This window comes from Rhinatrema bivittatum, chromosome 4, assembly GCF_901001135.1.
Source record: "Rhinatrema bivittatum chromosome 4, aRhiBiv1.1, whole genome shotgun sequence".
NCBI classification, from domain to species: Eukaryota; Metazoa; Chordata; class Amphibia; order Gymnophiona; family Rhinatrematidae; genus Rhinatrema; species Rhinatrema bivittatum.
The window spans coordinates 84659264-84672279 of NC_042618.1; the positions used below are offsets into that span (position 1 = coordinate 84659264).

Below are 13016 nucleotides of genomic sequence, written 5' to 3' on the forward strand. Positions count from 1 at the left end.
GATTTACCCGTGTGTGTACCTTGTATGGTGACATAAAAAGAAGACACAACCTTCGGGAGGAACGACGGGACATTCTTAAGAGAAACCCTGAAGTCCGAGGAATGCAGGAAGGGCTCACGGCAAGACAACGCTTGTATCTCGGACACCCGTTTAGCAGAGCAAATAGAAACCAAAAAACACCGCCTTCAGTGTCAAATCCTTGAGGGTAGAACGGCGAAGGGGCTCAAAGAGAGCCTGACAAAGAACCCGAAGACCAGATTTAATGTGGACAAGTGCAAGGTGTTGCACATAGGGAAAAATAACCGTTGCTGTAATTACAGGATGTTAGGTTCCATATTAGGAGCTACCACCCAGGAAAAAGATCTAGGCATCATAGTGGATAATACTTTAAAATCGTCAGCTCAGTGTGCTGCAGCAGTCATAAAAGCAAATAGAATGTTAGGAATTATTAGGAAGGGAATGGTTAATAGAATGGAAAATGTCATTATGCCTCTGTATCGCTCCATGGTGAGACCACACCTTGAATACTATGTACAATTCTGGTCGCCGCATCTCAAAAAAGATATAATTGCGATAGAGAAGGTACAGAGAAGGGCAACCAAAATGATAAAGGGGATGGAACAGCTCCCCTATGAGGAAAGACTAAAGAGGTTGGGACTTTTCAGCTTGGAGAAGAGACGGCTGAGGGGGGATATGATAGAGGTCTTTAAGATCATGAGAGGTCTTGAATGAGTAGATGTGACTCGGTTATTTTCACTTTCGAATAATAGAAGGACTAGGTGGCATTCCATGAAGTTAGCAAGTAGCACATTTAAGACTAATCGGAGAAACATTTTTTTCACTCAACGCACAATAAAGCTCTGGAATTTGTTGCCAGAGGATGTGGTTAGTGCAGTTAGTGTAGCTGCGTTCAAAAAAGGTTTGGATAAGTTCTTGGAGGAGAAGTCCATTAATGGTTATTAATCAATTTTACCAGTAGCATGGGATCTTCTTAGTGTTTGGGTAATTGCCAGGTTCTTGTGGCCTGGTTTTGGCCTCTGTTGGAAACAGGATGCTGGACATGGCAATTTCTTATGTTCTTATTCAAACTCCACGAGGGACAAGTGGGCCGCCATGGCGGCTTCAAATGTTTGATCCCTTTGAGATAAACAGACAACATCCGGATGAGACACAACCGCGTAGCCTTCGGGGGTTCACAAGAGGGAACCTAGGGAAGACACCTGCACACGGAGCGAGCCAAAGGAGAGACCCTTAGAGAGGCCCCGCTGGAGAAAAGAGAGGGTTAGTGAGACTGAAGCTGAACATGCCGGAACGTCTGCTTCCTCACAGACAGTCTTAAAGACCTTCCAGACCCGGACATAGGCGAGGGACGTAGAAGTTTTGCGAGCCCACAAAATAGTGGAGATGACATCCGCAGCAAATCCCCTCCGTCTCAACCTTCGCCATTGAAAAGCCAGGCCGCAAGACAAAAGCGATCCGCCTGGTCGAAAAATACGGGACCTTGGCGGAGAAGGTACTGAAGATGACAGAGGCGGAGGGGACCGTCCGACGCAAGATTGACTAGGTCCGCGAACCACGGCCTGCGAAGCCACTCGGGAGCTACGAAAATGACCAGACCGCTGTGAAGCTCTATCCATCTGAGCACTCTCCCTATGAGGTGCCAGGGAGGAAATATGTACAGAAGAATGCCGCATGGCCACGGAAAGGCCAGAGCATCCACCCCTTCCAAGCAGTGTTCCCGACGGCGGCTGAAGAACCGGGGAACCTTGGCGTTGTCCAGGGTTGCCATCAAGTCAAGGTGCGGGGGACCCCACCTTCTGACGATTAGGGCCATGGCGCCGTCTGACAACATCCACTCGCCTGGGTCCAGACGTTGACGACTCAAAAAGTCTGCTTGAACATTCTTGTTGCCCGCAATGTGAGTCGCTGCGAGGCAGTCCATGTGTCGCTCCACCCACTCGAGACGTCGACTTGCTTCGAGGGCCACCAGCCGACTCCTGGTGCCCTCCTGGCGATTGATGTATGCCACGGTGGTAGAGTGGTCCGAGAGCACCCGGACTGCTCGTCGCCGAAGTAGTGGGAGGAACGCCCGGAGCACCAGGCGAACCGCACGAGTCTCCAGGCGGTTGATGTGCCAGCGAGACTGAGTTGGGGACCGGCGCCCCTGCGTGGTCTGGGACTGGCAAACTGCTCCCCAACCGGAGAGGCTGGCATCCGTCGTGACTACCATCCATTGCGGGGTCCGAAGGGCCATTCCACGAAGGAGGTGCTTGAGAAAAAGCCACCATCGTAAGTCGCTGATGGTAGAGTCAGAAAGCGGGAGCTGCATCTGAAACTGTGCCGATACCTGCAGCCAACGGGTCAGCAAAGCCCTCTTTAAAGGATGCATATGTGCAAATGCCCAGGGAACCAGGTCGATCATGGAAAGCCATGGTCCCCAGGACCTGCAGATAATCACATGCCATAGGAAAGAGGCATGGAGCATAAGGAGGACAAAATCTAAAGAAAAGGAATCAGAATCAACATCCTGATCTGGAAAAGCGAGGTCCTCCTGTAAAAAAAACCTGATCCTGAGCTGCATTCTCATCAGGAGTTGCAGGGACTGGATACAATGTTGGAGGAAGCTCCCCCTCCTCCACAGCCCTTGCCTGAGCTGCATGACATGTGCATAAGACATGTGCTTGCTTAAGATGGCTGCCGTCCCTGCACTGAGGGAGAAAAGACCAGGTCTGAACTTCTGTGGAGCCTGACATGTTTGAGCCCCACGAGGCTTGGCTGTTGCTGCAGACCCTGAAAAAGAGCTGCCCACCCCCCCCTGGAAGGCACCTCGAGCAAATCCCAGTCCTATAAAACCGCACGGCCGATTCCTCACATGCTATACACCAGGATGGCTGCGGCATGATGGGGGAAAAAAGGGCTCACAAAACACGAAATCGGCCAAAAACACGGCAACTCAGGTGGGCAGGGGTCCTGGATTGCGGCTGACCAAAAAAGAAAAATTGTTTGTTTTTTTATTTTACACAGTGCTTAGACACACAGGTGAAGAGAGGGACTGGACCACCAGTAATCACTTCCCCAGCTGCTTACCTTGCTGGAGCCTGCAATGAAAAGCTCGGGTAAGCTCTGCCTCCCATGGTCTTTTTTTTTTTTCAAACAAACAAGCAGAGGAACGGGAGCCTCTCTGCTAAAAGACCTGAGGCAGGCGTGAAAAGGGGGAGTGACTGGACCACCAGTATCATCCCTCTAAGCCAGGCAAGTGGTCACCGGGAAGAGGGGTCCCAGGCTGAGTACTCAAGGGGAAGATCCCCCTGGGACCCTGTAAGAGCTGTGGGACAGAGCTGTCTCACATAGACAAGAAGTTTGATTTCCTTCAAATTCTTTATAAGATATAGAAATTAATCAATACTTGCTTTGTCCTGGAAACAATCAGAAGGAGAAAGAAAGAAATCACCACAGTGTGGAAAACAGAGAAAGCTAGGGAACCGGCTCAGGCTGCTCAGAGAAAGAAGCAGCAGGAAAACCTAAAATGGCCACCGTTCCTGCCGTTTGACGGACAGGGAACGGCGTGGCCAGACGTTTAGAAGGTCCGGATTGGGTTCCTGAGGACATTGGAGGAACCTCCACCTCCCCCCCCCCCCCCCCCGGCAAACAGCGAGAACAAAGTCCCTCTCTAGAGAGATGCAAGGAGGAATCCCCACAAGCCAGACACAGCGGGGATCTGGGCAGGGCTCCGAGGTGGGGGAGGAGCAGCACTTACAAGCAGCCGGGCTGCAGGGGTCAGGCAGACACTGAAGTCTGCACCTCCTAAACTCTCTCAAAGGCTGTCCAACTTTAAAAGTAAGGTAAAGAAACTTCCTCCCTTTATTCTTTGTATTTTGCTCCCTTATTTTTTTTTTTTTTTTAACAGGATAGGGAAGGAATCCTTGCAGGCAGCCTTAGAAACAGAATCAGCCCAGTGAAGGGAGACAAGTATAGGGAGAGAGAGAGAGAGGCTGAACAGGGGGAGTGACTGGCACCACCAATATCCACCCCTGCAGCCGAGGACCACCGGGAATAGGGAGCCTAGGCTATATAAAACAAGGGGCCAAGCCCCCGCAAGAGTAAGGAGACAGGTACTGTCTCCTGTGGAAGCGATCCACAAAGTACATACAAGCACTTTTTTTTTTTAATCAATAAAGAATAAATACTTGCTTGATCCAGACAGCGTTAGAAGAAAAAGTAGAAAGAGTCCTCAAAGGGACAGAGAACAAGGCAAACAGAGAACCACAGGGTGAGCTGTTCCACCTGCTGGAGACAGACAAATACTGAAGGGCTACAGGGTAGGCTCTGTCCTCATATAGGATACCCTCACAGTTTTGGTCTCTCTCCACCTGCTGGACAGGAGGCTCAACCCACGGTCTGGACTGATCCTTGTACGTACAAGGAAACCTGGTCTGCTGGCAAAATTCAAGAAAAAGCCCAGACTTTAAAAGTACACTCTCTTTTTAATTTCACACAGGGGAATGGCACATCCCTGAAGCACTACCGGGGAAAGAATTGTCCCGGAGCAAAAGCAGACAGGTGGGGTGGGGGGGGGGGGGGGGGGGGGGGGGGGGGGGGGAGTGACTGGACCACCAGTTTCACCCCACCGTAGGATCACCAGGAAAAGGGGCTAAGGCTACAGAACGCAAGGGGCAAGACCCCGGAGACAGCGCTGTCTCCTGTGAAGAAAAAATTAAAAGACCAATATTTTTTTTTTTTAAACTGAGACAAAGTTAAAGTACTTGCTTGATCCTGCTTAAAGAGAGGAAGAAGATAACCCGCAGAGAAAGGGCTAACTAGTAACAATCAGGGAACCACAGGGTGAGCTGTTGCATCTGCTGGAGACAGACAAATACTGAGGGGGTGCAGGGTAGGCTCTGTCCTGATATAGGATACCCTCACAGTTTTGGTCTCCAGCTGCTGGACAGGAGGCTCAACCCATGGTCTGGACTGATCCGGGTACGTTCAGGGAACAAAGGATTATCTAAAGAGTGTTGGTAAATGGGCCCCAACCTGGAGAACTGGTCAGGGTAATTTAGGGATAATTTATCATACTGTTGACATGACAACCTATGTAAATGATACTCCAAGTGGTCACGCAACTTAAGAATTTCTGACCTAGCACTGTACTGTATCTACCTTATAAATGGGCTCTGACCGACGGCCCACAAATGCGCAGTAGAGAGCAGCTCTCCCGCGCATGCGCGGGCGAGCATGTCGGTCAGAGCCCAGCATGCCCGAAAAAAAAAAATGGCGCTGGGGCCGCAGGAGCGGCGGCAGCAGCAGTGAGAAGCAGGAGCGCCGGCGGTGAGAAGGAGAGTGGGAGGGGCAGTAGCGGCGGCAGCGACGACGAGCAGGAGCAGGAGGAGCAGTAGCAGCGCTGCGCGCGCGGGGAAGGGACCCCCCCCGGAGATCTTCCGTCTGCCGGTTGTGGATGATCTTAAAGGGGAGGGGATTGAGAGAGGGGAGTGACTGAGGAGAGGGGGAAGGTGAGAGAGAGGGAAAGGTGAGAGAAAGCGAGGGAGGGGGAAGGTGAGGGAGAGGGAGGGAGGGGAGGGGAGGGGGAAGGTGAGAGAGAGAGGGAGGGAGGGGGGAAGGTGAGAGGGGAGGGGGAGGGGGAAGGGGAGAGGGAGGGGGAAGGGGAGAGAGAGGGAGGGAGGGGGGAAGGGGAGAGAGAGGGAGGTGAGAGGGGGGAAGTGAGTGGGAGGGGGGAAGTGAGAGGGAGGGGGAAGTGAGAGGGAGGGAGTGGGAAGGAAATGGACCGAGCCCGTTGTTACGGGCTTAAGGGCTAGTTTTACCTATAAAAGAAGGATCAGTTCAAGTTTACGACGAGATGCTGGTTGGTCAGTTTGTCAGAGAAGTGGCATCCAGCATCTCCTTGCTTCAATGACAGGGGAAAAGAAAAACTGATACTTCACACATTTCCAGCATTGCCCTCTGCTTCATGGCAGAGAGCAATACTTATATTGCTCAATAAAAAATTATACTTTCTACAAATGTAAGTGTTCTTGTATCCATGGAGAAGCATCATAAGCGTGTTTGGCGTACAACAGAAGGAAGGAGAGGCTGGGAAAAGAAGAGAAAAGCACAAGGAATACTAAAGCACTGTGAGGGTGTGGGAAAGGAAGAGAAGCTTAAACATTAACAGGAATGAGAAAGAGATTGGGGATGGAGGAACAGGAGATAGGATAGCTGAGACTCTACAACACTGCTTACCCGGATGAGTTTAGCAACATGGGTTTTCCCACTGCCTGGTAGTCCTCGCATTATGACAACAATCTGAAATAAAAATCACAGGAGTAAACATTTCCATACAGAAAGAATATTCTTATGACTTTAGTTAAGGACTGGGAAGGGAGAAGAGAATGCAAATCCCGAACATGAATTAGCAGTAATAGAAACAGCAACACCACTTTATAAAGTTGTGGTACATAATCATTTGGGGTATAATATTACAATAAAGCCATGCTAGGTAAAACTGTTATATCTGAATATGATTTTTTAGGCTTCAATAGATGACTTTTCGGGCTAGGTTTGAATATTCCACTCCATCTTTCATTATGTTCATCGCTTCAAGATGTTCTTATAGGCTCTGTGTCCAAAGCAAATATTTATTGAATCTTTTATACCGATATTCGTAACGACATCATATCGGTTTACAGCGAACTTAAAGGATGGAAATTACAATGATCAGGGAGAGGGGAGGGGTACAAATAACTAAAAGCAAGAGTAGAAACATCGCTTAGGGCAACAAGGAGATGGTAAAATAGTATAACAAAGATTAACGAATACATAGGATATAATACAGTTATGTACAGATCTGTGATACAGCAGGTGTCATGTGCATGAAAGGCACAGGGGAAAGGCTTTAATAGAGATCTGAATTTTGCAGGGCATGTTTCTAGCCTAATGTGGGCAGGTAGAGAGTTCCAATGCTTTGGGCCGGCAATAGAGAGGGCCCGCTCTCTTGTGCCGGTGAGGTGCGCCGTCTTTAAATATATTACTTGCAGAAGCAAAGCAAATAAAAATGACTCTCTCGCTGAAAACTACCACACCCACCTCATCCTTTTCAGTCTGGATTTCCATCATAACAGATATTTCCATCTTACTACTTACATGTTTGTTAAGCCGCTTAGCTGTTGTATTTTTTCAATAAAAACCACATAAAAATAAACTAAGTGTTGCGCTAGTTTCCTTTCTCACATGCTTTCATACAGTGAAGTTTCCGATGCAAATTAAAATCTTGCTCCTGACCTTGAAAGTAATGAAAGTGAATGGGCCCTCCCTCTTATCAAGCACATTCTCTCATTTCTTATAATACTAACTGCCTTTTGCAGTTGCAAGGGATTTACTGGTTGTATTTACAATAAGCACGATCCCGGGCCCTCCACGTAATTAATTCTATACTATACTATGGAAAAAGTGGTGTTAATTTCGGCTCTACAGCCAGCCATAATGTATAAAACATTACTGCCTGCGGCGGTACCAGAATTAAAATGTTTTTACCCTGCCCAAACCCCTCCCCTTTCCCGAAATCAAATATTACCGCTGTGATGTGGTACTTATCCCATGTAATAAGGTGCAAGTGCCTGAGTTAAGGCCCTAACACATGCGATTAAGGCCACATCGTAGTTTGATAAATGACCCTGTAAATTTGTGCTAATTTGTTTTATCATAATTGTATTTAACTTTTTTCAATGCACTTTAAATTGTAATCCACTTAGCACAGAAATTTCAATATAGGCAGATCTGTCCTTGAGCATGCATCCTTGCATTGCAAGGTAATAAGAACATAAGAAAATGCCATACTGGGTCAGACCAAGGGTCCATCAAGCCCAGCATCCTGTTTCCAGGCCATGAGAACCTGGCAAGGACCCAAAAACTAAGTCTATTCCATGTAACCATTGCTAATGGCAGTGGCTATTCTCTAAGTGAACTTAATAGCAGGTAATGGACTTCTCCTCCAAGAACTTATCCAATCCTTTTTTAAACACCGCTATACTAACTGCACTAACCACATCCTCTGGCAACAAATTCCAGAGTTTAATTGTGCGTTGAGTGAAAAAGAGCTTTCTCCGATTAGTTTTAAATGTGCCACATGCTAACTTCATGGAGAGCCCCCTAGTCTTTCTGTAATTTGCATACAGATATGGTAATGGTAGAGGAGCTGTTTACTCCTGTTTTACTCCTGGGGTTATGTTAGTGGCTTATTACACTGGCTCCCCTGTGTGCTCAGTTTTCTGCCCAGGGTTTAAACACACTAAAATACTTGTTCCAGCAGTATTGTGCTAGAACTCCCCTTCACCCTCTTACCATATTGTTTTACTCAGTCCCCTTTCAAATGGAAAAAATGTTCTTACAACTAATTTCCTTTCCATTAGCCCTGCTATACCAGTCCAGCCATTCATTACAAGTGAGTGATTTCCCCCTAACAGCAGATGGAGACGGATATCCTGTGTGATATCTCAATCTCTACTTAGGAGTAGTGCTAGCAGCAGGAATCTAGTATCCTTCTGACAGAGCTTCGGGTCAAACCCCTTGCACACACAAAACATCAACCATTGAGAACCAAATCAGCCATGAACCTATACTTCCCTACTCCTAGTAGGAGAAGGAAAGATCATCACAAAGGGAACCACACTGAGAATAAATACCCGAATTCTACCTTTGGCATCATCCTAACCAGAACAGTCAAAGATACACAGCCATGCTTCCCAGGTAAGTGCTAGACTAGTATAGCAGGACTAATGGAAAGGGAATTAACAGGTAAGAAAATTTCTCCTTCCATATCATCCTGCTACACCAGTCCAGCCATTATAAGTGGGAAGTACCAAAGCATTAATTACTCGGGTGGAGGAAGATTCAGAACCAATGTTAGGAAGTATTTCTTCACGGAGAGGGTGGTGAGATGCCTGGCACGCCCTTCCGGAGGAAGTGAAGACCAAAGCTGTGAAAGGGTGTGAGATAAACCCTGTGGATCCATAAAGCCTAGAGGATGGGAATGAAGAGAAGAGGCATGGGGGTGGCTTGCAGGAATGATGGCTACAACCTGGTGATTAATACCCTTATTCAATAAACGATCACATGGTTAATGCGACTCCAACATTGCTCTATGCTTCAACGGTAAGAGGAAATGTGGAAAAGAGGACTTGCATTCAGGCAACAACCAACAAGGCTGCATAGTCTGGGTAAACAAATAAGCGTGGGAATAGCTTGCTTGTTGCAGCGGTTACTACCCCAAACCAATTAAACCTGATACTTCACTTGGAAAGCATATCCAGTGCAGCTCACTGTTTCAACAGCAGGGGAGAATGAAGAAATAGGATTTACATTCAGACAACAAACAACACGGACTGAATTGCACAATCTTGTTAAACAAATAAATGTGGGAGTAGCTTGCTTGTCGAGGTGGTTACTACCCTAAACCAATCAAGCCTGATACTTCACCTTGAATGCATACCCAGCATGGCTCTCTGCTTCAGCAGCAGGAGGGAAATGAGGAAAAGAGGATTTACATCCAGACAACATCTAACAAGGCATTGATCTGAGCAGTATGAGTATACAAACATTGGGGTAACTTCTCGTTACGAAGGTTACTACCCTCAAACATTAAGCCTTATACTTCACTTTGTTGCAGCTCCAACTCTGTTCTCTGCATCAATGGCGGGGTGGAAAGAAATTGGAATCAAAAAGTTATCAATAAGGGCCCTGAACTAAGTGGTCGGGGGTAACAGAAAGGTATGGGAAAATAAGTGTGAGAGCAAGCACATCCATGCGATAATGCTTCACAAAGCATTCTGCATCCTGGTGGAGTACACGTACACCAATTTCAGAGGTTTCTTGTCTTTGAACAAATAAGCCGAATCAAGTGTCCTTTATCCAGCAAGCCAAGGTATTTATTTTTATTTATTTAAACTCTTTTAATATACCGATGCTCAAGACAAATGTCTTATCATACCGGTTTACAGCAAAACCAGGGGAAACCAATAAACAGAAGAAAAGAAAAAAGAAAAAAAAAAAGGTAGCCGCAGAAACCACCTCCCTTTAATTTGGAAATCATTAGTATCTTCAGAATAGTGCAGAATCATCCTATGTCCATCCAATCACTGGTACTCCGAACTGCACTCCTCCCAGAAAAAGCCATAAAGGAAATCACTTGGTTTACGTGAAAGGCAGAATTTACCTTAGGGATAAAAAGACAGCACCAGACGGAAAGTAATCACACTCGAGGAGATCATCAAAAAAGGGTCTCAGGAAGTCAAGACTTGCAATTCCGAAACCTATCACACAGAACAAATCACCACCAACAGTGCCGTTTTCAGAGAAAAGTCCATGAGCAAGGACTGTTTCAGAGGCTGAAAGGGAACCCTTAACAACAAATTCAAATCTCATGGGGGAACAATAGGATGAACGGAGGGGTCGCAGTCACTTCATACCTCTCAAGAAGCAGGAAACATCCGGATGAGCTGCTAGGGAGACACCCCTAAGTAACCCCATGTAGCAAAAAATGGGAGCCACTTGTACGTTCAATAAATTCAAGGCGAGACCATTATCAAAACTGCCTCGGAGTAAGACAAGAATATAGGGTACCTCCGCTCTCCAAGGAGTCACAGACCTGGTACCACAAAACTGCTCAAACAGTCACCAAACACTGATATAAATCAAAGATGTGGACCACTTGCAGGACTTTAAAATCGTAGAAATCACCACAGAGGAATACCCTTTCTTGGAGTCATTTCCGCTCAAAAGCCAGATCATAAGACAAAATGGAGCTGGACCAAAAGACCCTGCACTCTTGACAGACGGAAGGGCCGGTCCACTTAAAACAGTACGAGGTCCGCATACTATGGTCGGCGAGGCCGATCCATTGCCACCAGAATGACCTGGTTGCTTTCCAATTTCACTCGTTGGAGCAGTCGGCCTATTAGCACACATGGAGGGAAGGCATACGGAAGCGTGCCCTACAGCCAGGGTTGGACTAGGGCGTCGATGCCCAACGACCCTTGTTCCCAACACGGGCTGAAAAACAATCTACTCCAAATTCCATCGGGATGGCATCAGATCCAGCTACGGCCAACCCCACCTGAGAAAAATCTGGTAAAACACATCCGGACTCATCTCCCATTCTCTAGGATCCAACTGGTTCTGGCTGAGATCTACAACAAGCATCCCCCCTCCCCCCCCAACTCTAAGTTCCCTCTGCTGATACACATATGCCACTGCTGTGGCATCGTCCAAGAGGACCCAAACGGCCCTCCCATGAATCAGAGGGAGAAAGTAGAGAGCCAACCGAATGGCCCTGCTATCCAGTCTGTGGATGTACCAATAGGTTTCCTTTGGAGAGCACCTGCCTTGAGCCTCCTGATCTTTTTGATGAGGCCCTCAATCCGAGAAGCTTGCGTGTGTAGTCACCAAGATCTAGGACAGCAGCTTCAAGCAGACGCTATTTAGGAGATGCACAGGGTCCATCCACCAGGTCAGTGACTTGTACCCATGGACAGCGAAGTTGCTTACCTGTAACAGGTATTTCTCCTAGGACAGTGGGATGTTAGTCCTCACACATGGGTGACATCATCAGATGGAGCCCAGCACAGAAAAACATCTGTCAAAGTTTCTAGAAACTTTGCCTGGCACACTGAGCATGCTCAGCATGCCACTATCCCTGCATCCCACAGGGTCGCTCTTCAGTCGTGTATATAGATACAAGAAAAAAAAAAACCAATCAGAAGAACCCAACTCCGCAGGGTGGCAGGCGTGTTTCATGAGGACTAACATCCTGCTGTCCTAGAACACCTGTTACAGGTAAGTAACTTTGCTTTCTCCTAGGACAAGCAGGATGGTAGTCCTCACAAATGGGTGAATCCCTAGCTACAGGCTGGACATAAACCAGCGGAACCAACAGACACCAAAACCAGGTGCCAACGGGCACAAAAATAGCGGTGCTGTTGCTAACAGTGGAGACAGCCTGAACTCAAATCAGGGATCTACGGCTGGAAGACTTGGCTGAAAGAGGTTTCTGAGGACAAATTGGCCGAATCTGCTATCTTGCCGGCCATCCCTATCCAGACAATAGTGCACAGAGAAAGCTTGGAGAGAACTCCATGTTGCAGCCCTGCAGTGCATACAAGTGGGCCACACAAGCATGCAAGTGGGCCACACAAGCTGCCATAGCCCTTACAAAGTGTGCCGTGGCGTGGCCCTCCAGCTGCAGTTCCTCCTGGTTGTAGAAGAAGGAGATACAGTCCGCTAGCCAGGTGGAAAGAGTCTTCTTAGTAACAGCCCTACCCAGTCTGTTGGGGTCAAAGAGAGAAATAGCCTGTGGTCCGCCATACGATCCAGGTAGAAGGCCAAGACCCTCTTACAATCCAGTGTGTGCAGCACCCTCTCTCCCGGGCTGGCATAGGCTGGTGGAAGAAAGAAGGTAGGACTACAGATTGGTTAAGATGGAAATCTTTAACTGCCTTTGGCAGGAACTTAGGTTGCATGCGCAGAACCACACTGATATGGAAAAATCTCGTGGAGGGTGGATAAATCACCAAGGCTTGCAACTCACTGACCATGCACGCCGACATGACTGCTATCAAGAAGAGGACCTTCCATGTCAAACACTTGAGAGCTAACAAGTGCAGCAGCTCAAATGGCAGCTTCATCACCTGGGCCAGCACCATGCTCAGGTCCCAAGAAACCATTGGGGCCCATAGGGGAGGCCACAGCTGAAGCAGCCTACACATGAATCGCCCCACGATAGGTTGCATCGAGATGGGCAAACCATCCACCTCCTGGTGGTGATAAGCTCCTATGGCACTGAGGTGCACCCACATGGAGTTGGTCTTAAGTCCCGCCTCTGAGAGGTGCAGCAGGTAGTCCAGTTGTCGGAAAGGGCAAGAGAAGGGATCGAGGCCCTTCTGCTCACACCAGATGACGAACCTTTTCCATTTTAAGGCATAAGACTTCCTGGTGGTCGGCTTTCTTGAAGCCACCAGGACCTGGGTTAC

The 13016-nt window shown here is 47.8% G+C and overlaps 1 protein-coding gene across 3 annotated transcripts in view; it reads right to left on the reverse strand.

Annotated features, from left to right (window-relative positions):
• Positions 1-13016, reverse strand: part of YLPM1 (YLP motif containing 1) — a 443744-nt gene that overhangs the window by 178019 nt on the left and 252709 nt on the right. For all 3 annotated transcript variants that reach the window (XR_003856278.1, XM_029598421.1, XM_029598422.1), the window contains one exon: positions 6238-6300. Coding sequence is in view for 2 of the 3 variants with exons in the window: in XM_029598421.1 (XP_029454281.1) it covers positions 6238-6300 (63 nt within the window). In the remaining variant the exon portion in view is untranslated. The remainder of the gene's footprint in view (positions 1-6237; positions 6301-13016) is intronic.